The sequence below is a fragment of the Euwallacea fornicatus genome, chromosome 38 (genome assembly GCF_040115645.1).
Source record: "Euwallacea fornicatus isolate EFF26 chromosome 38, ASM4011564v1, whole genome shotgun sequence".
Taxonomy (NCBI): Eukaryota; Metazoa; Arthropoda; class Insecta; order Coleoptera; family Curculionidae; genus Euwallacea; species Euwallacea fornicatus.
The window spans coordinates 711504-738577 of NC_089578.1; the positions used below are offsets into that span (position 1 = coordinate 711504).

Below are 27074 nucleotides of genomic sequence, written 5' to 3' on the forward strand. Positions count from 1 at the left end.
ATGATCTTCCTTCGCAGTTCATTAATATCGTCGGATGCGGATTTATGAATGAGGCTTCTCATGGTTGCTCATCAATAATAATCAAATGGGGAAAGATCTGGTGAACGTGCGGGCCAATCTATGTCTCCATTGCTTGAAAAGACTCTATTGATAAATATTTCCGATCAGGCACTCTTCCTGCGTTATGTGGCGAAGCATCGTGTTGGGTATTCAAGCAGTTGAGGCAAATGTTGTTATCGACGTAATCCGTCTTTAAAGGGTCTTTAAAAAATGTAAATATTCATCTGCGGTTAAATTGTCTTGGCAAGTGTATGGGTCAACGATCGTATCGTCGAATAAATCAACCCATATATTTAGCTCGTGCTTGTGGTAGACGTCCTTGGTATTCGTGTTGATTTTTAATGGACCAGATATGTCCATTGTAACGATTAAACATGCCTGAATTGATAAACTTGCGCTCATCAATGGCTATGACGTTGAAAAGGAAATGGGGATTTTTCCCCGTATGGTGCCATAACATTGCTCAATATGTCTCAGAACTAAGACTCGGGTGATATGAATTTTAAATGGGCGATATTTACGTTTTTTTTTTGTAAAAATTTATAGTTTTTTCGAAACTTTCAGTTTTTTAACACATCCGAAAGCCCCAGGAAGCGGTGTGTTCTCCGTGGCAGAGCTCCAGAAACGACCACCCTGTATATACCCATGAAATCCGAGCACGAGGTGGATAGGCGAAGAAACCTGAAGGCTCTAATTGGTAATCATCACAAAAGCATTAAAACCAAAAAGCGATTTACTTAAAACTGTTTAAACTGAACGTGATACGACCTTTTATTACATTTTCATGTTTACGTAATAAAACGGCTTTAGAGTGGAAAAACTGGAACCCAACGGTTCTTTCAGGGCCGTTTGGAAAATCGACGGGTTTTCCCTAGAACCACGTTGAGGTAATTTTTTACTGAAAGTCAATTCCCCTTGATCTTCCTATCCAGTTGGGTGAAGTTTAGTGTTATTTAAGTAGGGATGATTCTTTGAATGACTCTAGGACGAAAAGCGTATAAGTTCGACAATGCTTAGTGTTCAAGATACAGGGCGTCAAACTTAAAGCAACAACAATCGTTTTTTTTTTAAAGATCTTGACCGTTTAGGCGCGTTTGTCGAAATTTATTTTATTCGTGCGCCGCCTGATTTTTTAAAAACTTTTATATGTTTTTTGCACACTCGTGGCCTCCCAGATCACCAGATTTAAATCCGCCAGATTTCTTCATTTGGGGGCACGTAAAGCACCTTCGTTTACAACACCCAGGTCAACGCTGAAGAAGAATTAATCCAAGGGGCATGGGATTTATGCAATCAAATAAGATACACGCGGGGGAATACTTCAACGTGTTCGATAATCGACGTTAAGACGAGGTAAAGCTGTAGCTTAAAAACGAAGCATTAGCGCACCTGCGTTTGCATCAACTTTTCGTCTTAGGACCACCCAAAGAATCACCCCTGGAAGTTCGGCCGCGTTCTTAAATGACACCCTGTATACCTACTCTTATTGTTCGTAAGTTAGTTGCACTGCCGACTTAAGCAAAAGAAGTACTTAGGTGAGCAAATAGTTTTAACGAAGCTGCTTCTTTCAGCCTAATTCTGTATTTGACCAACTGAGTGTTCAGCGTAGGCGGACCGCTCGCATCAATTTAGCCCAATTGAGGTATCTAATGTAATTGGCGTTTCCTCAATTTAACAATAATGACTAGAAACCAGCCGAACCAGTTCGAAATACAGTGAAACGATTCTAGGAATGGTTTAGTTACGAGACGTGGCCGGTAATAAATTTTTATTTTTGTGTTTTACTGGCATGATTCATTTAATTTAAATATGCGCCGGAATGACGCAACGAACGTTTTCCGTGCATGAGCAAAATCTGTGCAAAAAGACAGTTTAAGGAGTTTACTACTTCCCGGCCGCACCTCCGCCTTCCTGTATCTCGACTGGCGATTTTTCGCTTCCGCCCCCGTTTCCGAGGCAAACGTAGCCCCAAAGGGGATTCCCCGACGCTCCGCCCCTTGGTAGCGGCGGTACCAGTAACTAAGCGCTTCATCGCTAGATGGCGCTGTGTCAGCTTGCCTCTCACTAGCTCTGATGCCATGACACTTGTGAACCACTGAACTTCCGACATCAGCTGCGTGCTTCGCAACTTCCCTGCGTGACATGATGAATAGTGAAACTGTTGCCATGAATCATGCGTAGCATGTGAAAATTTTACTTTTACGTAAATTATTAAAAAAAACGTATTATCGTCGACTAAACTGCGCAGAATTAAAACAAAAAAAAAGCGGAATACTTTTTTCTTCAAAAAAATGTGTTAAAAAAATATGTTTGTTTGATGATGCGTATTAATAAAGAAAACGTTCGGAAAATCCCCGTTAAGGGTAGTTGGAAAACTGCCCTTATTTGTAATCGGTCTTGGCGAAACTGGTGATCGTCGAAGGCCCTTCTGGTGTGATGATCACCTACAGTTTTCCTTCTATTGCCTTGATCAGAAAGCTATTTTAAAAAATACCCGAATGATGATGGCCCTTTGGGGGGGCCACGCTTCAGTGTCTGCAACAGCCTTTCTTGCTATTTTTGGCCCTACTTTCACCTATACGTCGGTGCAACATTTAGGCGAAAGTAGGGCCAAGCGTGAAAGTAGGACCGATGGTTGCACCAACATTTAGGCGAATCCACCTTTAGGTCCAACCACCCAGTACATCCCCCGTCATGTGACAATCTGTTTTTTTTTTTTTTTTTTTTTTTTTTTTTTTTTTTTTTTTTTTATAATAAAATCGCATATAACCTCACGGGCGGCCGAGGGGCTGTTGGCTAGACACCCTGTATACTGATTGGTCGCAACGGCTTATTCGGCGAGATCGTTATCGGAGCTAAAGCAGGGAAATTTCGAGTGGTACCACCGATCCGCTAATCCGGTAATTGCGGTGGTAATCGCTCAAGATGGGCAGCTCACATGAAATGAGCCGTTAATCGATTTGTTAGCACTGAAATTACATGAACTTGAACACGTACCAATGATGTAGCCCATCGTGACGTCGTCTGGAAGGCGAATCCTCTCTCCGATGCTGATGAATTTCCCATCGCTAAATGATTAAGAAAAAAGTCGGTAAATTAGATTCTTTGAGTCTCAAACGAAAAATGAGAGTCGAGTGGGTTGAGAATTCGATCGATAGCGGTAATATCGCGGACAACTAAAAGAGGTTCTGGGCTTCAGATCACTTTGCGTCATCGCTTATTGCTATCTAAAAAGTTCGAGATTTACTTCTAATTATCTCTATAAATCCAGTTTGACGGCAATAAAAGTGACTGCCAGCGGTCACTAATGAGCATCTTTTTTGCCGGACTTTGCTACTTCCGAAAAACGGCTCATTAAGAAATACCGCAAGTTCGACTAATAAAGTTCTACGATATTTTACACAAAGTGCCCTCGTTAAGGAAATCGGGCTAAACCCTTTGGCATAGTTCGAATAATTCGCCAAGTAGATGTCGATTTAGTCGGTCAATTACAATGCCCAATTATTTGCTGAAATTCGAGGGTTATTCAGTTCTTCCAATTAGAGAATATTTGGGAGAGAATTTTTATTTTTTTGGCAGAGGGGAACCTCGTTTGTTACCGCATTTGATTATCCTTCGTTAAAATACCTTTGGGAATGACCAATGGGAGGGAAATCGAATGCTTTTAATGTTTTCTGGTGGCAAAAAAGAGAGAAATGCTATGGCAGAGGCGAGAGATGCTGCGGGAGCAGCTGAGTAACTGCGCGTTAAAACTGAACGCCCTGTATCCGGGAAATCGGCACGACTCTTCTCGCTCGCACCGGAGGCACGACAACCACAATTTTCTTCACCTGCGGTTTATTAACGAAAATTTTGCTTCGAATTAAATTTAGAACGCAGCAAAAAATCATTAAAATCGAATTGACTACAGGGTCCGCCTTTGGGACCTGACACGACCTGTATATGGAAAATTGCCAATTTTCAATGCGTTTTTGAGATTTGAATTTTTTCGTGGAAAAGCCTGACGTCGCAAAAAGATCTTCGACCTGATGCGGCTTCCAGTTAAACCGGAACTAAATCGTACTTCATTTTTTTTAAAAAGAAAATGTGTTTTTTTTGTCGAAAAAAAGCAAAAATGAGCTTCATAATACAACATAAGACCGATTTTCCACCCGTTTCCGATTTGGAATTTTGATTTTCACGACTTTCCCAACGCTTATGGCGCTTTGCTAAACCTCGATAATCTACAAAACTGCCGTAAACTAATTCCAAATTGCTGGAAAAATATTTTGAAACAATTTTTGAAAAAAATTATGACAATTAAAAAAATTTTTATTCAAAAAAAAAATCATTTTTTCCGTGTGACACCGAACAATCGCTTGATTGATTGGTGGGAAAAACATCGTAAGCGTCAAAAAATAATTTTTTTAGTGAAAAAAAAACTCCAAACTACTGCGCAGGTAATAAACGTTTTACACGATCGTGTCGTTTCTCGATATAAAACCCGTTTCCATGGAAATTTGAATTTCGATTTGAAACTCGAATGAAATTTTCGACAGGAGTGATTGATATTCACATTTTTTAAAACCAAAAAAAGTCATTTTTTTTCCAAATAGCGCCCTAAAACCGTTTTTGCGTCGCCAGATGGGTGGGCGCAAAATGGGCGAACATCATATACGTCATAAGTATAATAAAATCATCCGTAAAGTGCAGTACAGCTTAGTTAAAGTAAGGAAAATTGAGAATAACTTAACCCTTGTTGGTGCAACGGGACCTAAGCATACGGGGTGAGTCGTAAACGTACCGATGCAGGGCGCGTGCGTCTAGAGGGCCTAAAAATACGACGATTTATTGAATTTTTTTTCTACAGTTAATAGTTGAGCAGGTTTCGCCCTCGAAGGTGACTTGTAAATAAAAATAAATAAATAAATAAATAAATCGCGTATATATAATGTTGTATTTAGAATATCTGCCTCCTGCACAACTATGGAAAATTGAAAACAGCTTGCCAGGGAAAAACCGCATGGTCTTTGGCTGGGCCCTTAAAATCCCTTTGAATTCGGTTCGGTTTTGTTCCACAAAACTGCGATTTTATCAAAAATCACGACGGTTTCAGCAATTTCGAAGGGAAAAAAAGTATTTTAATCAAATTTTCAATAAAATTTGCTCTTAAAATAATGTCGTTCGTTTTTCAGTTACTTTGCAGATTAAACGATCCCAACTCTTAACTCACCCCTGCTCCCGCCCTTACTGAGCATCAGTCGATTCCAAATTTCAAGCAGTTAAAGATGGCGATAAGAGCGAAACTTCTTCCAAATTTGGAAATTTCTGAAATTACTGAAATATGTCTTTTTTTTTAAATTTAGAAGTCAACTCCAGAGGTCAATATCTTCAAAACTATCAACCGTAGGAAAAAATCAGAAAATCGTCACTTCTTGACTGCAGCACCTGCTCTGTGCCGATTGCGTTACGGCTCACCCTGTATGTTTCGAGTAAGGAATTTTCGCTGATATGAAAACCTCACACAGTGTGACGCATAGCATGGGAAATTCTTCTACTTTGACTAAATTTTGGCTTCGCCTTCGGAATTATGCGAAACGACGTGCAAATCGAAAAACAAATGACTGTCGAATTGCGATTGTTTTTTGACGCACCTTCAATATCTATTTCTCGAAATTTTGAAAAATCACGCGGGCAAAGGTTTCTCGGTTTCTTGCTTTTCGTTCATGTGTCAATTTTCAACTTTTTCGGGCAACTTTAATTTTCCTAAATCGAAAGAAAGAAATTTAGAAACTTTTTTCTTCGTGATTTTTCAAAATTTCGAGATATAGATTCTGAAGGGTTGTCAAAAAAACAATGCAATTTGACAGTTGCAGCCATTCGTTCTTCGATTTGCACGTCATTTCCGAGGCCCCGCCCGAGGGCGGAGTCGAAGTTTGCCCAAATCCATAGGCGGAGGAATTTCCCACGTGGCGCGGACGCCATGATGGCCTGATAGATAGACGGAAAAGTACTTGAAAATTAGGAACAGAACTTGCGGAACGAGTTCCAGTAAGGACTTCTTGTGTTTCGCGTAGGATTTATTGATTTGACCACTTTTGACGAGGATAAGCACTTGCGGAGACGCCGGATGTTTCATATTCTTTCTCAACAATTTGATAGGCCAATTAAGCCTATTATAGTGGAAAATGATTCGAAATTGGTTTTACCACGAGATTAAATTGCAAGTTACCGCAGCTCCATAACAAAGTTAAGGCGGAAAAATATTCAATTTAAAATGCCTTGATAGGAGGCGTTAACTCGACTTGCCTTAATCGAATCATTTTCGGTGCAAATACGTGAGGGAATTACGTGAGGGAAAACGTCGACAATATTCGAACTTAACGTTGAAGGCGTTCGCAAGCTCGATTCAGAATCTTGAACTCTCCCCTGCAAATTGGACGATTTTTAGTTGGGCGCGAGGGGGAAGGGGGCAGGGGGACTCGGAACATCATTCGAAATCCTCTAGTTTTCTCTATAAATTACACATTTTGAGGCTCTAGTTCGAAGAGAATAGAGGAGGAACGCTTGTCCACGGAAAGCTTCCTGTTCTGTACTTTTTGGGGCTCGCTTAACAGTTGCAAAGAAATGGTTTTGGGTGTCGAAGAACATGATGCGTTTCGAACTCACCTGGCTAATGGCATCATTTTCAGCGTCAGTGCTCGGCTCAAGCAAAATCCGGCTCCGCCAGTGGCGAACCAGAATTTAACTGGAAGCTGAAAATAAGGAGAAAACTACTTGTTATCATACACACATTAAATGAAAACAATACTAAAAAACGTACTAACGCCGTTCCCATCCAAAGGTGTCAATAGACATCTTTTAAGAGTTTAATTTGAAATTATTTTCTAAATTTAATCATTTTTTTTTTCAATTAATTTTTGTCTCAATTAATTTTTTTTCCAATTAATTTCTTTCTCAAATTTTTCTCGATTAATTTTTTCTCAATTCATCAGATTCACTTCTCGTCCGATAATTGTAAAAATCGTTCAGCGGCGTCATGTTCCTCCAACTTGTCCTGGATCTAAGTTATGCGTCCACGGTACACCTATTTCTACCACTTTTTTTTCCACAAAAATAGAAAAAAGAGTTTTTTTTTAAATTATTGTTGCCATTTGGTAAAAGAGGAGGGATGAGTATTTCTGCGGTAGAATTTAGGCAATTTTTCTAACGCCCGGGGATCGCCATTTTGTCAGGAAACGGAGCAAAAAATTCGAATTTAAAGTCTAATTTTTCCAAGAGTGTCTACTGGGCCTCCAGGAAGCCTCTGCCGTCGGAGGCCGCCGATCCACGAACATACGTATATGGGAAAGCGAGTAAAGCAATTAAGTTCATGTATCAAGTCCCTGACACTTCGCCCAATTTAAATGGTCTTCTTATTACAACATAATCAGATTACCGTCTGGTTGACTACTTAAATTCCCCATAATCTTCATTTTAATTATGTTGTCAAAAAGGCCCACGAGAATACGTAATTTTTATCGAAGGACTTTTAATTAGCTTAATCTGGCGTGGAAGGAAATCGACTAATGAGATCTCGAAAGACCTGAGTTCTCGAGGTAGGGAGAAAAGGATGCGGGTTTGATGAGGTATGCCCATACTTTAATGATAAATCTAATAGAAAAAAATTTAAATACGAAAAAATGGTAAAAGGGCTTAAAAAACCTCGATGCAAAGCACAATGCAAATATTTTCCCTGCACACCACTTTAGAGTCGATACCGAGTGTCCGAGAATGAGGAGGTCACCGCTCGACCACTGATTCCTTCGGTCAAAAATGCGTCTATCCTTGTGATATACTCATGTGGGGTCCGTCATATGCGCCGTAAAAAGGGGGGGGACAAAGGAATAACTTTTTAAATCATTTTTCTATCAAAAATGTTTCGAGTGAAAGTTGCAGGGCTAATTTGTTATCACTCATCGATGACCTTGACCTTTCTCCCCTTGCTCTGTAACAGTCCGAAGAAGTTCCACTCTTGTCTTCCAAATGCGACCCCCTATTTCTGACTTCTTTTGTGGGAAAGAGGCCTATTTGCGCACACAGACATGTCAAACTTTATCGGGGTCAGATGAGAAACATTTCGAGGAAAAAACGATTTTTCTTATTTTAATTAAAAAAACTAAATTACATAAGAAAAGCAAAATAACAAAAGCACTCTGTGTATGTTTTACTGATGCTGACAGTGCGAGCCTTCACGTTATCCTCGTTACTTGGCCGAACCTTGCAAACTTGATCTTTTAAACGGTCCCAACGGAAAAAATCGCAGGGATTTAAATCAGGTGACCGGGCAGGCCACCTTAATTCGCCGAGCAAAAAATTGGTACTTTTTTAAATTAAAAATCCGGATTTCCGGAACACTAGGTACCTGATGTTTGAAATATACACAGGGTGTTGCTTGCCTGATTGAATTTAATATTTTTGATAAAGCGCGAAAAGTAATTTTTAATGAAGTCGGAAAATTCAAGGTTATCAAAATATGGCAACAAACTAGCCCTGCAACTTTTACTAGAAACATTTTCTGGTAAAAAAATCGTTGAAAAAGTGATTGTCGTTATTCCGTGTATATGTGACGGACCCTGTATATGAAAGAGTCTCTCAAAGCTTCACTTTTTTTTCAAGTTTTGCAGATAGGCCAAAAATCGCAAAATAACAAAAATTGCGGTTTTCAAAATACTTTTGAAGAGGGAAATTCCTCCTTTTTAACACTTTGTTTTGACTATTTTCACCAAATTACCAAATTTTTTTCATTTAGGAAGTACGTTTAACGAGGTTCATGTCGTTACACATCATTTTCCCAATTTCGTTTCATTTCTTGCGCTAATTAAAGAAAGTTTAGCGGGGGAATGGCGTCAAAGTGACGCATGTCATCGTTAGACGCGGTGACAGACGATCTGCGTCATATTTACGTTAATCCAAAGGATAAATGGATAATTCGTAAATCATCAACCGGACCGCAGTCCGAAATCAAAGCGACCTTCTTGGTAAAGCCGTCACGATGTTGAAATGTTGCTTTTAGGGCCGTGAAGCGTGCCGGACTTTCAAATTTGCCTTTCCTCGTAAAGTATGTATATAATAAGTAGAGAAATGAAACTAGAGACAAAATCATAGCAGCTTTCGCAGCATTGTAAGATATCGTTTCGAAATAAGGCGAGTTAATAAATCCCACGTCGACTTTATAGGAAGTGATCTAATGTACCGCACACTTCGGTTGATCAATGATATGGGAGTTTCTGCAGATACCATGACAAGTACTCTCGCAGATCGTGATTGAAACACTTATACACCTTAGTCTAGTGCAACGAGCCTTTCTAATTTTTGTTTTAAATTGGAATCTATTTAACCGTTTTAATGTTAATTTTGTTGCCTCCGATGGCTTCTCAAAGCCGAACGGCCGGTGTCGTTTTTGCGAAATGTCGACCTATGCATTTCCTCTTCTTCTTGGGACGGCAGAATCCGTCAAAATCGCGCATTTTGCAACCTCGAACGGTGTTCGCACTGTTCGAGCTGCACCGAAGTGACTTAAATCCGAAGATTTAAGTCATTTCGGCACCATCTCGATGCCTTCGTCGATTTCCAAAATTTTTTATATACATTTTCCAAATTTCCGGTTTCAACGGCAACGACCGCGGCCACTCTCAATAGCGACCTCGGACACACTCCCCATACCGACATGTGACCGTGTTATCGTTGCAAATTACCGAAAGGTCATCAGCATTAGGGCGTGGTCCCCAACCGCTACCGGGTCAATTGGGTCAGCATTAAATATAGCGTTGCACTTATTTGTAAAAGATTTATGAATGCGCACGGAACGCGCGCTCACTGAGGCGTTTAGGCGATAGCCATTAAGTCCAGTTTATCGTGATAGCACACTCTCCTTTTACGGCACGGTGAAAGAGACTTGAATCTCGGGGAAAAATGTCTTTGCATGCACTAATTAAGGGAAATCCGGCAGGGAAACGACGTTGAAGTGACGCGTGTCAACGTTTGACACGATGACAGACGATCCGCGTCACTTTTACGTCAATCCCCAAACTGTCGTGTTGGTTGTCTGAAACAAGTGATCACGTGAACGTCAAGTTCTACCACCCCAACGACATCTCTCAATTAAACCCAATGCAGAATCGGTTTAGTGGAAAACACTTTAAACCACTTACTTTCTCGTGTTGTTTGAGTTGTTGAACAAGTTCGTACGTGAGAAACGGCCGGCCAAGAATAGCATAAATAAAAGTCCGCTTGTTTAGGCAACCAACAATTCCTAGAGAGATTTTGCTCTAATTCTAGATTCCGCCAGAATAACTCGCTCATTGTTAATGTTCGGTTTTACCCCTCATAAATTGTGTGCTTATGCCAGTCACAGTGTGCTTTTGGAAGGTTACGAGACCATAGAAACCTCCACAGATTTCACATTACGTTTAATTAAGGCCTTAATCATCAGCACGTTGTGACGCATGTTGAACAGTGGACGTGCGCACGTTCCTTGAAAACAAATGTTGAATTTTGAAAAATTCGGTACCGCCAAAGGAACCATCTCAGAAAATTGCGAATTCGCTGTCGGCTCGGCTCGTTTTAAAAAAATCGCAAACCCGGTCCTGCATCCTTCAAATCAGGTGTTCCTGGGCAAGAGCCATTGGGGGTTAGAGGAGAAAACGCCACAGATAGCTCCCTGAGATATTTGGTACCGCCAACTCAGACTTTGCCGTGAACTGGTACCTCCAAAGGAACCATCTCGGGGTTTGCTACCAACTAGAACTAACTTCGGACCACTTACAAAAACTACAAGCCCGATCCTGCGTCCCTCAAAAGAAGATATACCAAGACTGGGGCTTGAGAATAAGGGAAATGGCGACATTATATAGGGTCCGTTTAAAAATTTGGTTCCCACACGAGAAGCTGAAAGATTCCTGTTCGCTAGTACCGGGTTCTGAGGGTTTGTCGAAATTGTAAAGTCGGTTCGGCATGCGTTAAATCAGACCGAGACCGGAACCCATAGATTACTGAAATTTGATATACAGGGCTTCGCCCCCCTTTACAAATGAGTTATTGCTAAGGAAACCTTCTTGGAACATCGCAAAATTGCTGCTAACTAGTCCTAAGTCCGGACAGAAACTGCAGGCCCGATCCTGCGTGCTTTACATTACAAGCTACCAGGACCGGAATCGAAAAATTTCCCTAAGGGTTTAATGACCACATTTCTCACATCAGTGCCCTGTATATGCACCTAGTGCAATTCCACCAAGAAGATCATTTCTATGAGCGTGGAGAAAGCGACCAATGCTTTGCTCGTATTTCGTGACTCGTACCGAAATCACCTCGTTGACAAACTTATCAGGGGTTCGACATATTGGCCCTAAAGTTGACAAGAACTCACCGATTTTTTGTCCTTGCTGACTATTTCTAGCGGGGCTTGAATGCTGGGTTTGCCCAAGTACCAGTCCTCCCTAGGGTTATAATCGCCCAGAAATCGCACCAAACGTGGCACGTTCACATAGTTGTCGTCGTCAAAGTGGCAGAACCATCTGCAATAAAAAATAATTACAGGGACCCCTGAACCACAGTTCCTCTGCAATGCCCGTAGACCAATCTACGGTTTTCTAATCAGACCAGTTACGTTGCCTGTACGATAATACTGCTGTTATTAACACGTTGGCGGTATACCATAAAAGGTAAATGAACTTTTACGACAATATCAACCGTAAAGTTATCGGAGCAGCGTTATCGCATTCAAACCGATTGCGGTACGACTTTCGAAAAACATTATAATTCATTCGTTTAATCGAAAATTCAGTTCTGGTGCAGGTACTATAAGTTCTGAATTATTTGTCTGGGTAATTTCATAATATCGGTGAAACGAGAAAACAACAGTGCCCGGGTGGTTCGAGGAAGGAGGTAAGAAAATGATCGACTTCTATACGCGTCCTGGTACCGGTACTGACGGACCGAGTGCGAACAAACGAGGATCGTTCCGGGAGTACCCGGCCTAACGCTCGAAGAAAAAAAAAATTGGGGAATGTTACATCATTTCTCAAGTTTGGTAATAAAAAATTGTCCGAGGGGGCTAAATCTGGCGAGCGGGGCGGGCGAGGGAAGAGTCCGGCGCGAAGTTGACTGATTTTGACCACCGCGATGGCGGAAGTGCGGACTGGTGCGTTGGCTCGATGAAACGCGACTTTCTTTCTCGCCAAATGCGGCCGCTTTTTCCTAATTTCTCCGTTCAAAGTGTGCAATAAATTTGCATAATTTTACTCTTTTTCCCTTTAGAGAAATTGTCAATAAAACTCATTCCACATGCACGTCAAACAACTCACTGGGTGGACCACCGAGGAGTCCGTCTCTGCAGCTGGTGCGACCGCGTTTAGGCCCAAAATTTAAGAATCGTTAACCGAATTCCCCCAGAGTAGAATCAAACTCTGCGTTGCTGTTCTCTGTTACTTAATTCCATCTAAAGGGCAAGGCCCTACGTTTACGGTTCACCTGGTGCTGAGAGATTTTTTTTTAAAGGTCACCCATTATTTGCATACCCATAATAACGGGTGATTATTAGCAAAGAAATCCCAGCAGCAGGCAGTTACCCGCGAGCGTAGCGCGTTGATTGAACCATTCTCCATGTATCATCAGTCATCTGATTAGGTGACGAGTCGTTCCCAGACATGCCTGACATTTCAACCTCTGGTCGATGATCATGACCACCAGGTCGGACAGTCTGAGCTCTAACGATGAGAGCTATACACAACCTGGAAAGTTCCGCATCACCTCGATTCTCGGATATTTCACTACCTTGAGCCAAAAATGTCTGAAATATCTATTTATTAATGAATTTTGATTAATAATTAATTTTTTTGCGCTATAATTACTTCACCGTTAAATTAAAAAATTAGAAACAATTCTTACGGGCGAAAAGGGGAATTTTCCATTCGGAATTTTCTTAATAAAAAATAAATTAACAACGCGTATTTCCCCCTGGGTCGAGGACACCACTGCGTGGTTTGAACGAGATTAGCCATAGGATGTCGAGGAACGTGCTGCTGCCACTCTTTTGCAGCAGCAGTAACGAGTTCTTGGACGGTTCTGGGAGGATTTCGTCAGGCAGGGGTCCACCGCTCGTCCCAAGCACGGTCTATAGGGTTCAGGTCAGGCGGCAAAGGAGGCCAAGCTGACATATCCACCATTGTCCCGGAACAGGACCTAAGTCCTTCGGACGTTAAAACAGCACAAAACGTGGCACTTCCTCTCGCATAAGTCCAGCAGCTTTCGTTGGCTCTCTCCAAGTTCAAATCCCTCAAAAACCAAGTTCCGAAAGCCTTCGGGCAAGAGCAGATGTTGTTCACCAAAGTAAAGCCTGAATTTTTTATTTAAGAAAAAAAACGTTTAATTTTTTTATCCATACAGAGAGGGCGCGATTGTTCGACGAAATTAAACAAAAAATCTTGCGGCGAATTGTGTTGAGGCAGGAACATCTGGCGATGTGCGTTTTAACAAACCTCGAAGCGATTGGACATTTTTAAAGTCCTCATCTGCGCGAAATGCAACTTTTACAAAAAAAGGGCGAATTTTACTTGAAAAAAATCGATATCACGCTCACCCTGGACTCGCACGTTTCCTGCACGAGTCAGAAACTGGTCTTCCGCGCATTGATATCTCGAGAACCGCAGGAGCTGCGCATCTGGATGGGGAAAGTTCTAGACGGACGTGTTGGTAACGTCCTGGCAAAATCGGAGCGGGGGCATCGGTTCAGGTTTTAGAGAAGACGAAGCATTTCTCAAGAAAACATCATATATCAAAGCATGATCAGGACCTGTAGTGGACACTTTTCGAGTGGAACACGTCCGCGAAGATAAATTTCCTAGCAGCTCCGATAGTTCCCGAGATCCCAATGCGTGGAAAACCAGTTTGAGATACACAAATTTTGGAGCTGATTTCGAGTTTTTTCTCAATTCTTTCGCTCTCTCTTTTTACCGAGAAGAGTCGACGCTGTTGCTATACACACTTTGAATTCTTCTTCTTTCGTCGCTTTCAGATACCTCCATTGAGCAGCAATGTCTTTGAACTCTACTATGAACGATGAAGTGCGACTCGAAGAAGACGAGTTCGACACGTACAACGACCCCGAGACAGGTACCTCTCGGTAACTTCTTCTGCCGCGAGTCCCCAACTCAAAGTTCCTTTCAGGGGAACTTCTGTCCGTCACACGGTTCACATGGAAAAACTCTTCCAAGGTCTGCGCGCAGGTGATCAGCTACGGAGCTACCATAACATCGATACAGATGCCCGACAAAAACGGGATTCTGGATGATATCGTCATGGGGTTTGATGACATGAAAGGTTTCTGATGCGTAAATTGTCTTGGACACGCCCAAAAATTGAGGAAATTCGCAGGCTATCGGAACCCGTTGAATCCATACTTCGGGGCCACGGTGGGCAGAGTCGCGAACCGGATTGGGTACGCGAAATTCAACATCGGCGATAAGTCGTACCATGTAACTGCCAACTTGAGGAACCACACGCTGCACGGGGGGAAAAAAGGTTTCGATAAGGTTCGCCTGAATCGCAGACAGCCCACCGTCCATCGGCCGCTTATGACGATTTTATAGGTGAACTGGAACCATCATGTTGACGGCACCAAAGTGACCCTCAGCTACTTGTCCCGAGACCTGGAAGAAGGATTTCCAGGTGATGTTATCACCACCGTGACCTACGAACTGACGAGCGATAACCGATTTGTGTTCGATTTCAAATCGACCTCCAGCAAGCCCACATTCGTCAATCTAACCAATCACTCGTGAGCTGACTGATTTGATTGCTTCGGATACGTTATTGCTTATTGCAGGTACTTCAATTTAGCTGGACATGGCGCGGGCGCTGACGAAACGTACAAACACTCGATATCTATCAACGCCGATTGCATAACCGATGTCGATAACGACTCCATTCCTACAGGTAAGGAAAACGACGTCGTGGAGGGCAGATTGACGGGTTTTCCACAAATTTAGGGAAACTGCTGCCGGTGGCCGAGTCGATTTTCGACCTGAGGATCCCCAAAAACTTGGGGAGTGTTATTCACAAAGTTCCGGGGTACTTGGGGTACGACCACAATTTTTGCGTCACCAAGGGTTCGGCGCAAGAAAGTAGTTTTGTGGCGCGCGCCGTTCATCCTCCAACTGGTATTTTCCCCCATCTCGATAATAATGCACCTTTGGTACATGTTTGATCGTCACCAAATTAGGGCGAATACTGGAAATCTACAGCAACCAACCTGGGGTCCAGTTTTACACCTCCAATCACCTCCCGGAGGATCCCAAGGCCTTTAAAGGGGACTTATCGAAACTGGATGTTTTATTGGGAAAAGGCGGATCCAGATATTTCAAGCACGGTTCTTTCTGTTTTGAGACGCAGAACTATCCAGATGCGGCCAACCACGTCAGTATGCCCAAATTACCTCGAAAACGCCTCGGTAATGCGTTAAAATTTCCAGAAAAACTTTCCAGAGGCGATTTTGTATCCTGGAAATCTGTACCACCACACTGTGGAATATCGATTATTTATCGATTAATCGGCACAAATCGAAACGCTCATATGGTACTGAGGGACTAATGCATAATAAAATGGTATGATTCACCATGCGTTTTACTTCATATACCAGGTACAGGGTCGGTTTTTGCGACTTGACAAGTTGCTGTGAGTTTATTGCCGAAGCTAGAAAAATGCTGTTTATACACGTGAAAGCTCTATATTTTCATGATATGATATAAGAAAAAACAGGTGAGCATCAGAAGAGTTACCCACCGTCGGAGCCCAAAAAAATCAGAGAAAATTAAGTTTTTTTTATACATATACAGTGTGACCCACAAAGTCCGCGCCATATGGGAAATGCTTTTACTTATGAATTTGGGTACATTTTGACTTTGTCTTCGGGTTGTGCTTCGGAAACGACGAGAAACAAAATTAAAAAAAAAAAAATATTTTCCAAAATTTTGAAAAATCCCAAAGGGAAAAGTTTCTCAGTTCCTTATGCCATGTGCCAATTTTCAATTTTTATTTATTTATTTTTCGTATTTCCGCATTTCCGCAGTACTCAAATCGGCAGCGTTGTGAGCATTCATTAGTTAAAGTTGTAATAAATTGATGTTTTTAAAGAAAATGTAAAATTCATTAAAAACGCCGCGTGTGCCTTGAAGCAAAGCTGATCTAGTTCATAAAGAAAATGTTCACACCACCTTGATCTGGTATTATTTTTAATTAAAAAAAATAGAATTTGATGTAAACAAATATCAGCCTAAAATGATTGTTGGTGACCCGCTTGAACCTTTCGAAAATGCAGGAATTCAAAAAATTTTAAAAAGCCCGAGAAAGTTGAAAATTGACATACGGGCAGAAAATGAGAAATCGAGAAATTTCATTCGTGATTTTCCAAATTTTGAGAAATAATTGTAGATTTTGAAAGTTTTTAAAAAAACAATTGCAATTTGACAGTTATAGACAGTCATTTGTTGTTCGATTTGTACGTCAATCGTCATAATTTCTGGACCACAACCCGAAGACAAAGGCAGAATTTACCGAAACTCGTAAGGGAAAGAACTTCCCATGTGGTGCGGCCTGCATGGGTCACACCGTGTATTAACGCACATTTGCATTCCGCCAAATTTCCCCTTTTCAAAAATATGTAATATGTCAAGGTTTGCAATTTAAATAATAAAAAAACGTAAGTTTATTAACGTTTTGCGTTAAAAAGTAATTAAAAAAATAATAAAAAAATTAATGCAACTTGGGCCGAGTACGCTCGTTTGAATCCCGAGCTCCCTCTGCCCCCTCAGCGAGGCACCTCCGCGCAATACCGCTTAAATAAGAAATTATTTAAACATTAGATGTGAAGTGTTGATACGCAAAGCAGGGACCATTCTGTGGCCTCCAAGCAGCCCAGATCTAGCCCCGATGGACAGCTTTTTATGGGGCTACTTAAAAACTGAAGTTTATGACGACACTAATGCACGCTTAAATGATATGAGAGATAACGTTGAGCAGTGCATACAAAATTTAAATTAAGTCAACTCAGATCTTGTGACAAATACGATTTTGAAACTTAGCACAGATTATGCGAACATTTGCGATTATTTGTGCTTGTTGTCGTAGAGAAGGACACTAACGAACAAGTGCGTTAAAGATTTTTTTGATGAAATTGATAATTTTTTAAATATTTTCAAATGAAACGTCGCATTTTTACATTTTTCGTAAAATCTCGGAAATCACGAACGACGCGGCAACGCCCCTTGCGCCATATTGAAAATGGTGAATTTTTCAATTTAACCGAGGTTGCTTACCTAGATCCCTTTCAGACACCCTGTATAGAAAACACATGGCCTGCCTTCAATTTTTTTATCTACTTGTGAGCGATCCTGAGCGATTCCTATGAGATTTCGATGAATTTCCTATCTGGGTCATCGAAGGAAAGGGTGGCAAGGCGACGCAGGCCAATAGAGCTCATCGAGGGCTCCTAATTTGACTTGCGTTTTCAATGAAATTACCCCTCGGCTTCCCAAGAGATCGGAGTTTAAAATCCGAAAAGTATTTAAAATTGGATGCTCCTGCCCCTTGGGAAATTTTCAGGGGCGTTCAGAGTCTTCGAGGGGAGGTTTATTACTTTAAACTCTCTGGAAGTTTAAAAATTAAATTTAACGAACCTTCATTTCGAGATACTTTCAAAATTAACGCGGATGCCCGTATCTGGGGAACTAAAAGAGACCCAGCAACTCGTCCAGCACGTGCTGTTGAAGCTCAACAAGGGCACTAATTCGACGCGTTCTTTCAATGGAACCGCTCTTTCGGCTCCCAAAATACTGGAGGAGACAAATTGACAAGTGGTTAACGTTGAACCTCTCGCCACCACGCCGCCACTATCCTGCCACCGACCTCCCAAGATGCCGTTTATTGATCTAATTAAACGACGTAAAGTTTTCTATGTTTTCTAAATGTGTTCACGAATTCCCTGGGCAAAACGCGGGGGAGTAGAACTGAATTAACGTTCAAAGATCGCATTGATAATTATCCAGACGTTGATGTCATCGCCTTCACTACTGGACACGTACAAAGCTCAATGGGTGCCAACAAAACATTAGACGTAAATCGAAAATGAAGTTAAGTAACCGATCTTTGCAGGAATACTCGTAATAAGTAGTTATGACTGTCCGGTTGGGACGACTCGCAGTGTGGTTGACAACGGACGAGTTCGGGACGTACCAAGATGCCTCTGGCGAGATCAAACACGTCAAAAGATTTACTTGGGGAAACATGAGGAATATTTCTGTGGAGGTGAGTGAGCATAAATTCCAAAAAAACTTCGGTCCCGTTTTCTCCTTTCAGGACCGTACTTTCGTTGTACTGACGTGAATTATTCACCTCGTTCCAACGGTTCGAATTCAGTTTTTCCGTTTTTCACAAGCACAATCGAGCTTTTTTCCATTAATTCAAAGTCACCTTTAAGCGTTTTGTCAAGAAAGCGAGCTGCTGGGAGTGAATCTTTCTTAGTTTGAAATATTTTCTCCGAGCAACCACGAATTATTCGCAAAAAGCCAGCGGCCATTCGGCCAGGGCGGTTTCACTCAAACGCCCTGTGTATAAACTGTTCTTTCCATTTCTCTGGAAGACCGGTGCCGGCTTTTGATTTGGTCGAAAAAGCGGTAAAATCGCCCAAAAATCTTGTACACAGGGTGTAACAGACCGGCGTGCAGATATTTCTGGGGGCGGCGCTGCTTAGTGAAATAAGAAGGAAATGCAGTCGGCCATTTTTGATATACAGGGTGTCAAAGTTAGTTTTTTCTTCATTTTTTGCTATTTTCTTTCGTATGCTTAAGCGCAACTTAGTGAAATTTCGCATGTTTACGTTTTCGCAGAGCCTCTACGAGAAAATGTCAAAATCGTTTGGGCGCCGTGCACAGGGTCTCACGTTGTGCTGGCTCACGCGCTATTTTTTGCTTGTAAATTTTTTCTTGAACACCCCGTATGAGTTCTGAGTTGGCATTTAGGCCCCTTCTTCATTTTCGCTTTAAGTTTCCGATCTCTTGCATTATCCCCCTGTCCTTCGCCATTTCGTCCCCACTGGTTCGCCAAAAGTTCAAGAAATGCTTCTTTAAACCGTTTCCCGATTTCCTCAAAGTAAGACAACCTTCGGGTGCTCACTGCTGGATTTAACTCTTGATTGGATAATCACCACGAGATGGGCCGACTTTAAGGCCCCTCACGGTACATTTTCAAATTGCTCCAAACGATTTCGGAGCCTCAACGAACGACAAGACAATTGTGCAACGAGGACTCCCTGACACTGGTTACTAACGGTTAGAAATAATTTGCGTTTTGAGTAATCATCATTATCTCATGGATTGATAGCAAGTAGTGAAAACACTCATTTCGACAGCAATAGAGCTCGCACACCCACGGCAAGAGTGCCCGTTTAAACCGACATCAAATAACAAATTTATCATTCATTTATCGTGATTGTTTGTGAGTGTTGTGAAGATGAGTTGCACAAGGAGTGCAAGGAAACCTGCTGTTTGGTTAACAGTCGACGATTTCGGAACGCATGAGGATGATTCTGGCGTGATAAAGAAGGTCAAGAGATTCACCTGGGAGAACGTGAAAAATACCACAGTTCAGGTACTCAAAGGAAAATATAAGATAAAATACATATAAAAAGTAAACAAGTTTTAAAATGTGTTTCGTTCAGTTTATATTCCTTATCTGGAGCTCGTTTTCTGTTATCTGAAGGTCGAACCGCCGAATAGCGCCGCAGGATATTTTTACCGAGTGATAAGGCTTTTATTGCTATTTTTTCTTTCATAGTTTCATTTTCCCCTCAGGTCATAAATTGGGGGGCGACAATAACATCTATCAGAATCCCCGACAAAGATGGAAACGCCGAAGACATCGTCACTGGATTCGATTCCATCGAAGAATATTTGAGCACCAAAAACCGCTATTACGGAGCAACCATTGGGAGAGTGGCCAACAGAACTGCTAGAGGAGAACTGGTAGAGATCTTTAATTTTCCCGCCTATTCGCTAATAATCGGGGATGTACAGCGTGTCCGGGAGTTAGGCGGCCAAAGCTAAATAGCGAAATCTTCAAGCAAAAATGATATCGCTTTACTGGTGGTGTTTTGTTGCCCAAAACGCAAGGAATTGAAATTTGAGATTTTTCAAAAATTTCGGGTGCCAGCCCCGTTTTTTTGAGGTCTCGAAATGAAGTTTTATTCGTACGCCACTGCTCTTTCGCGACTGGGTCTCGTAATTTGTTGTCGGTATCTACAGGGTGATATGTTCACGAGGGCCTTTGACCACCTTTTTCGTGGACCATCTATGTGTTTGTCCAAATTCCAATTTCCTGTCGAATTTAGAAGTTTTTCGTTCATTTGCCATTGTTCCCGCACCTGTCACCCTGTTTCCAGCTTTTTGCAAAATTCCCTAGGAGTGTATGTGCGGGGATTTCCCAGTGAGACGCGCACGCGCCTCATGTGGTCCCATTTACATTTCCAGATACATAATGGATTATCGTTGAAATAGAGCGGTCCCTCTATTTCCATTAGACTATTAATGGCGCTTTTACCGCAATTCATTATCCATATGGAATTTCAAGTGCGTCTACGTGTAACGCACGCACTTGCTGCAGGGAAATCATTTCTAGACAATTTTGCAAATAACTCAAAAACGGCGATAGAGGCGTAAACAACGAAAAAGGGACAAAAAGGGATTTCAATTGAACGGGGAAATTCAAAACTCATTCACCTGACGGCCCGTACAGGGCGGCCAAAAAATTCGAGGTGCTGAAACGAAACCTCAACAAATTAACCTCCTGTATACAGAGTGTTTAAAAAATACGCGGCAACATTTAAGGGAGCGATTTGTCAGGGCATCTTATCGGAAAAAGTTGCCATAAACATAGGTCCGGAAATGTATTGTTTCCGATATACAGGGTGTTAATTTTTTTTTTTTATAATTCAAAAGTATTTTGACCGACTTTTTTGGAATTTGGTGGCGTTGTTCGTAGCTTTAGAGTTTTATTTTTATTTTTGTAGCTTTTAATAAAATTCAAAAAATACCAAAAAATTCCAAATCCCTAAATTTCGGCAACAAAGGATTTTTGGCAAATAAAGCGAAATAACGTTATTTTTCTTTGACCGTTTCACAGCTTAAATTTGGCTGCTTAATTTCAAGACATCCTGTATGAACTGTACCTACTTGGTTCGCAGGATGTTGAAGGGGTGAACTACAAATTAGCGATCAACAACGGCCCTAATCACCTCCATGGAGGTATTCAAGGATTCGATAAGGTTTTGTGGAACTACCATGTATCTGGAAATAAGCTAATTTTAACCTACTTGTCAAAAGATATGGAGGAGGGCTATCCCGGTTAGTAGGCCGACTGGTCACCCAATGGGCAAAACTTCATCCATGTATTATTTCTGCAAAAATTCTACGATTTGACTAAATGTGTCTTACACGAAAGTTGACAGTTTCTGAGACCCATTTTGCCAAAGTTTCATTTTTTTCGTAATTTTGGGTATTGCTCCGACAGTTTATGAGATATTTAGTTGAAATTTTGGCATAAATACGTGTATTAATCGAGGTTGACTCAACCAAGCGAACCAAACGGCCATTAGAGCCTTCAGAGTGACAGTTTCTATGAGGTCAGACATCCTTTTTCATCGCATCGAAAGTTGTCAGATTTCGTACGAGGCAAATTTGGCTAAATCGCAAAATTTTTCGGAAAAAATATGCGGATTAAGCTTGGTCATTTGGGCCACCCTGTATAATACACTAACGGGTAAAAAGTGCTGAGATGACTATTACAATTCAAGGGGACGTTCTTGCCACAATCACATTCCAGTTGACCCACAACAACGAATTCCAAATAGACTACAAGGCGGTGGTCAGTAGGACTACTCCGATAAATTTGACCAACCACTCGTACTTCAATCTGGGTGGCCACGGGTCTGGGTCAAAGGAACTGTACCAGCACGAAATTACTATTAACGCTGATAGATATACGGAGGTTGATGAAACTGCAATTCCAACGGGTCAGTTCAGGTTATTTATTTATTTTATATGTTACGATGTTAAGAATTTTTTAACATAATTTTGCTCTTTTTTTTGTAAAAAATGCAAATGATATTCTCATTTGTCATTGAAAGTTGCCAACGTAGACGCACGTTAAATTTAACTCCTGGATTTAGACCGTCGGTACCTTTGAAACTTACATAAATGGAAATCTCTAATTTTGATACTTTTCGGCGCGGAACGATTGAAAATTGAAAAATTTGGACGATTAAAACCCTTTCAATTTAACGTTCGGGCTAATAGCACCTTCAAATATTTGTCCAATTTTAATCCTTTAAAAGTCACATGTCATGTGTCATATTTAGAAGCTTCCAACGTTGACAGCCTTGGTCTCTTAAAAGCTTCAAATATACTCCAGTTCGACGTATATGAAGTCTGTCAAGATTGGTGGCATTGACACATAAATTTTTGATTTTTCAAAAATATTCCGATTTTGACGCAATTAAGTGTGACAATTGACATATCGAAATAATAAACAAAAATAATCAAATTTAGCACGTTTAATCTGTGGAAGTCCTCAGTGCGTCTGCATTTGAGCTGTCAAATTCTGCAGGTTTGTCACATTTCGACTATGAGAATGATCGAATTTGACATGTTTTGTCTCAGGCTAACTGCTCAATCTACGCAAGATCATTAAAATATATATTCAGTTTTGATGTAAATTGACTATGAAGATAGTCAAAATGGGCTTAAAATCGCTGGAAAAATTAACTGAAGGTTCTGTCAATATTTCGCCATTTCTTATCAGAAAAAGACTGCTCGTTAAAGACTTTAAAGGGTCAAAAATTCGCTAAAAAAAAGTTTTGTCGATAATTCGCTCTTTCGTCTTATTGAAATGAAAGAAGAGTAATCAGACATTTGAGCAGAATGCGAAGAAAAAGATTGGTGGAGGGTGCCCAAGAACCTGCTCAAGAACCTTAACCTGAATAGTTTAGGAAAAACTCGGAATTCTAAAGGAAAAACAGTTCTAATCTGTCATATTTTATCTTCTAATATCTTCAAAATGGATGTATTTGGTCCCTTCGAACCTTCGGGGGGTATGTTGTCCTTTAGCAAATTCCTAAGAATTCTGAGGCATGTTCTATAGTTTACAGTGTGTACGAAGTATCCGGCGATCCCGAAATATTTTAAAAATTATACAAAATTAAAAAAAAAATCTTATTTAAAAATTTTTATTTGTTTTGACGACGGCTAGAGATTGTTTATTGAAACGTCAGAGCTCTTCAATACCACTTTTTCTCAATAGAAAACTAATAGCGAAATCTATAGTTTTAAGAACCACTTGAGGATTCGAAGAAACAGGAGGTCGCAATGATCAAGTGGTTGAACTTGCTGAAGATCCACCATTATCATTAAGAAAAGCTGCCGCACAAAGTGATGTTCCGTTTAACTCTATCAGAGCTACGTTAAAGACAAACCATTTTCACCCTTATAAAGTCACTGTAGCTCAAGAACTGTAAGTTGAAGATTTTGCTCATAGAATGGAATTTTGTGACGCAATGATGCGTAGATGGGAAGAAAATAACGATTGCTTAAGTCACTTTATCTTTTCTGATTAGGCAATTTTCATGCAAAATGAAGTCATTAATCGGCGTAGCTGTCGTTAATGGGCAGGAGAAAGTCCCCATTGGATGCGAGAAATACACACATATATCCTCAGAAAATCAGGTGTGGGCAGACATCGTTGAAAGGGCCTGCTATTGAAGAGAATTCGAAATCAGAGATGTATCTCCAACTACTACAAAATCAGATTTTCCTGGCAATTGTCAGCATAGGGGAGCCCCGTCCCCAGCAGGGTGGTACCGTTTGAACGACAAGTACGAGCATACTCGAGTCTGCATGGGCCTACAAGCGTACGCCCATTTTGAACGTTTAACTAAATAAAAATAATTTTTTTTCCCGTTTTGGGCTGCAGGTGAAACAGAACGGCCCCCTAGCTCACCGGACCTGACGCTCCTCGACTATTTTCCGTAGGGACACTGAGAAAGTACGGTGCATGCGGCAAAACCGGCAGATATAAATGAGTTAAGGAGAAGAATTACTGACGAATGCCGTGTCATTGTTGCTGAAAGACATTATTGACAAGTTTTATGACAATTTAGTCCGTTGTGAGGCAGTTCAGGGGACACATTTGAGCACTCGCTTGAGTAAAAACATGTTCCTTCGCACAAAAACAATTTCCTTTTTCTCTCTCTCTCTCTCTCTCTTTGGTTCTGCAATGGCTGCTGAACCGCTGTGAATGTGTTCAGAACGCGAGGGGCGAATCAGAAAATATCACAAAAGGTTTGGCGTTCCGCGAGAGACAACATTGCTTCAATTCGCCGCTACTTCGCGGGCGCACCTCGTATATGCAAAAATATTTCCCGAATTCGGTTATTCTAGGTTGAAGCTCCCCTGAAAGTCAGAATTTTTCCAGATTTTTTTCTCGACAACCGCAGGCCTGAGACGAAACTTCAGTTAAAAAATCGGCATTTTTTAAGGTCCCATGCGTTGCGAGTCGCCCTGTATATTCTTCGATTCGCGCCAGGGTTGTCCGTACACGGCGCACTGTTTGACTTGACAACTGAACGAACCTCCCAATAATTCCAGGAAACCTCCCCAGCGTCAACGGAACCGTCTTCGACTTAAGGGTCCCGAAACTATTGGGACAGGTGATTTCGGAAGTTCCCAACTCCCCCGGATATGACCACAACTACTGCGTTGCAAAGGGGTCGTCGCAGGTACAGAGTGCTGCACCCCCCCATGCTGCTTCTAAGTTCTCATTTTCAGGACGTCGCCTTTGTAGCAAAAGCTTACCATCGGCCTAGCGGACGCGTGATGGAAGTCTACAGCAACCAACCGGGAGTTCAATTCTACACCGGGAACTTCATGCCTGAGGATGAGAGCAGCCAAGGGAAGGGGGCGATCTACCGGAAACACGGGGCGTTTTGTCTGGAGACGCAGATGTATCCAGACGCAATTCATCACGTGAGTGACGTATTAAAGAATTTTTTCTTTGAACTCGGTCGATCTTCACGGTTTTTCTCTTATTCCAGGCGAACTTCCCCGATCTGCTGGTTAGACCGGGCGAGGAGTACCGCCACCTCACCAGCTTCAAGTTTACGGTGGAGAACTGACGGTGCGGCTGTTAGGGAAATACACTGATTTTCAAAAAAACCGCAACACCAAGAAGATTTTAATGCGATATGAAGTTTTTCTTTACCTTTTCTTATCTGTGACGATCGTTCTTTTTGCAAATTTTGTTAAAGGCGGATAGCGATGAAGGTACCACTGTTAGTACCATATTGAATGTGTGGTAGGGCAAAATGCCTCCTGTACGCCGAAATGCAGTTTAACTCCCTTCGAAAGGGGAAGAATTGCTGGTGTGCACGAGGCAGGTTTACCTTTCCGCGAAATTGCACGTAGATTGGATCGAAACGCGTCAACAGCGCTAAGAGCTCGGAGAGATTGGTCTAGCGAAGGGTCAGTAAATCGTCATCGTGGTAGCGGCCGTCCAAGAATGACGCGAAGACCGGCGACTTCGTCGTTCAGCGACAGACAACAATTCCGTCTCTTGGTGCTAACTGGGTAGCCACCCTAAATCGAAGGGCCTTCCTTAGTACCATGTATCGCAGAATTCGAAGTTGTGGACTAAATTCATATCGTCTTCCATTATCACGAAACCACAGGGTGGCCCGACTGGTGTGGTGTCGTCTGAGAGTGCAATGAGTGGATGAGTGGAGAAGAATCGTGTTCAGCCGATTTTGTTAATGGCGATCTGATGGACGGTTACGTGTTAGAAGGCGCAGAGGAGGGCGATTAAATTTGGACTTTTCGGAAAGGCGTCGTTCTGGTTTAACACCAGGTGTCACGGTTTGGGGCGCCATCCAGTATGGCAGTCGGTCTCCTCTTCTTTTCATTTATGATAGATTCAATGCCCAGAGGTGCATTAATAGTGTCTTAGAACCGGTTCTTGTACCATACATGCCCGACCATCCTGGAAGCACATTTCAACAGGATAATGCGCGACCACATGTAGCCGACGACACTTTGAGGTATTTGGAAGCTGAAAATTTGGATACTTTGCCTTGGCCAGCTCGGTCTCCGGATTTGTCCCCAATAGAGCGTGCATGGGATATAATGGGTCGGAGACTTCAACGTTTAGCTCGCCCTCCAGAGACCATAGATGAACTCCGCGAGCGGGTGCAGATTGGCACAGGAAGATATTGGCAATTTAATCTTAAGCATGCCACGTCGCCTACAGGAATGTGTTAATTTAAGAGGAGATACCACCCATTATTAAACTATTATTAAATTTTTCCACTTATTCACAATAATTTTCTTTTGATATTTTGATCGTTCTTATCTTTTACCCAACGTAATGCCAGAATTTCGAACGTGTACGATGTGTTCTACTGGGTGTTGCGGTTTTTTTGAAAGTCAGTGTACTTAACGTGGTAAAAGTCAAATATTACACACGCTTTGGTCGGACGTTCAGAAGTTGTTTTCCACGTTACTCCATTAATAACAGAAATCATCATCGGGGTAATCAAGAGAAACATGCGGTCCTATCAATAACTGAAAGTAATAATTAATTACACGGAACATTATATGATGTGATATTAAGAATACCTGTGTTGTAGCCTCTTTCGTAGTTACCAAAGCCATTAATCTCGGCACAGAGGAATGTAAACTAACGTCCGACTCAATATGTCTTCACGATAAACAACTATCTCAAAATTAATTATAAAAAGTCTTCGACAAGATTTTAATACAATTTATTCTTCGTGCTTTGTTCATTAATATAAACCTAAATGCCGAAGAAAGGACTTGCTGATGGTTGTGTGCGCACATCCGCCGCGAGCTTATAATATGGAATTATGTGTCTCCCTATAATAAAAAGTAATAAGGTATTCT

General features: G+C 41.5%; 3 protein-coding genes across 4 annotated transcripts in view; 2 read left to right on the forward strand and 1 right to left on the reverse strand.

Annotated features, from left to right (window-relative positions):
• The window catches only part of fng (Fringe glycosyltransferase), a 64621-nt gene that overhangs the window by 1553 nt on the left and 35994 nt on the right, over window positions 1-27074 (reverse strand). Inside the window, exons 5-7 of the mRNA XM_066301062.1 lie at window positions 11447-11594; window positions 6709-6794; window positions 3058-3128 (exon numbers count right to left, since the gene is read on the reverse strand). Of these exons, the coding sequence (XP_066157159.1) occupies window positions 3058-3128; window positions 6709-6794; window positions 11447-11594 (305 nt within the window). The remainder of the gene's footprint in view (window positions 1-3057; window positions 3129-6708; window positions 6795-11446; window positions 11595-27074) is intronic.
• On the forward strand, window positions 11618-15680 carry LOC136349480 (galactose mutarotase-like). The gene is made up of 9 exons (XM_066301061.1): window positions 11618-11964; window positions 14093-14190; window positions 14245-14397; window positions 14452-14609; window positions 14667-14854; window positions 14903-15012; window positions 15066-15236; window positions 15299-15492; window positions 15548-15680. The coding sequence occupies exons 2-9, from the start codon at window positions 14112-14114 to the stop codon at window positions 15623-15625; spliced, it is 1131 nt and encodes a 376-aa protein (XP_066157158.1). The 5' UTR covers window positions 11618-11964; window positions 14093-14111; the 3' UTR covers window positions 15626-15680.
• On the forward strand, window positions 18196-26947 carry LOC136349483 (galactose mutarotase-like). Of its 2 annotated transcripts, none has more exons than XM_066301064.1 (7): window positions 18196-18378; window positions 19923-20093; window positions 21311-21470; window positions 21920-22138; window positions 24768-24898; window positions 24948-25145; window positions 25214-26947. In XM_066301064.1, the coding sequence occupies exons 1-7, from the start codon at window positions 18247-18249 to the stop codon at window positions 25292-25294; spliced, it is 1092 nt and encodes a 363-aa protein (XP_066157161.1). In that variant the 5' UTR covers window positions 18196-18246; the 3' UTR covers window positions 25295-26947. The 2 variants fall into 2 exon arrangements, with proteins under 2 accessions (XP_066157161.1, XP_066157160.1); XM_066301063.1 differs by lacking the exon at window positions 18196-18378 and adding an exon at window positions 19449-19719.

What these genes read in the sequence shown, in the direction of transcription:
- LOC136349480 (XM_066301061.1), top strand. Translation starts at nt 14,112, where the DNA reads ATGTCTTTGAACTCTACTATGAACGATGAAGTGCGACTCGAAGAAGAC. An exon ending in GGGGTTTGATGACATGAAAG is followed by an intron (nt 14,398 to 14,451) that starts GTTTCTGATGCG and finishes GGAAATTCGCAG; the next exon opens with GCTATCGGAACCCGTTGAAT. An exon ending in TAACGACTCCATTCCTACAG is followed by an intron (nt 15,013 to 15,065) that starts GTAAGGAAAACG and finishes CCACAAATTTAG; the next exon opens with GGAAACTGCTGCCGGTGGCC.
- LOC136349483 (XM_066301063.1), top strand. Translation starts at nt 19,582, where the DNA reads ATGAGTTGCACAAGGAGTGCAAGGAAACCTGCTGTTTGGTTAACAGTC. An exon ending in TATGGAGGAGGGCTATCCCG is followed by an intron (nt 21,471 to 21,919) that starts GTTAGTAGGCCG and finishes TTACAATTCAAG; the next exon opens with GGGACGTTCTTGCCACAATC. An exon ending in ATCCAGACGCAATTCATCAC is followed by an intron (nt 25,146 to 25,213) that starts GTGAGTGACGTA and finishes CTCTTATTCCAG; the next exon opens with GCGAACTTCCCCGATCTGCT.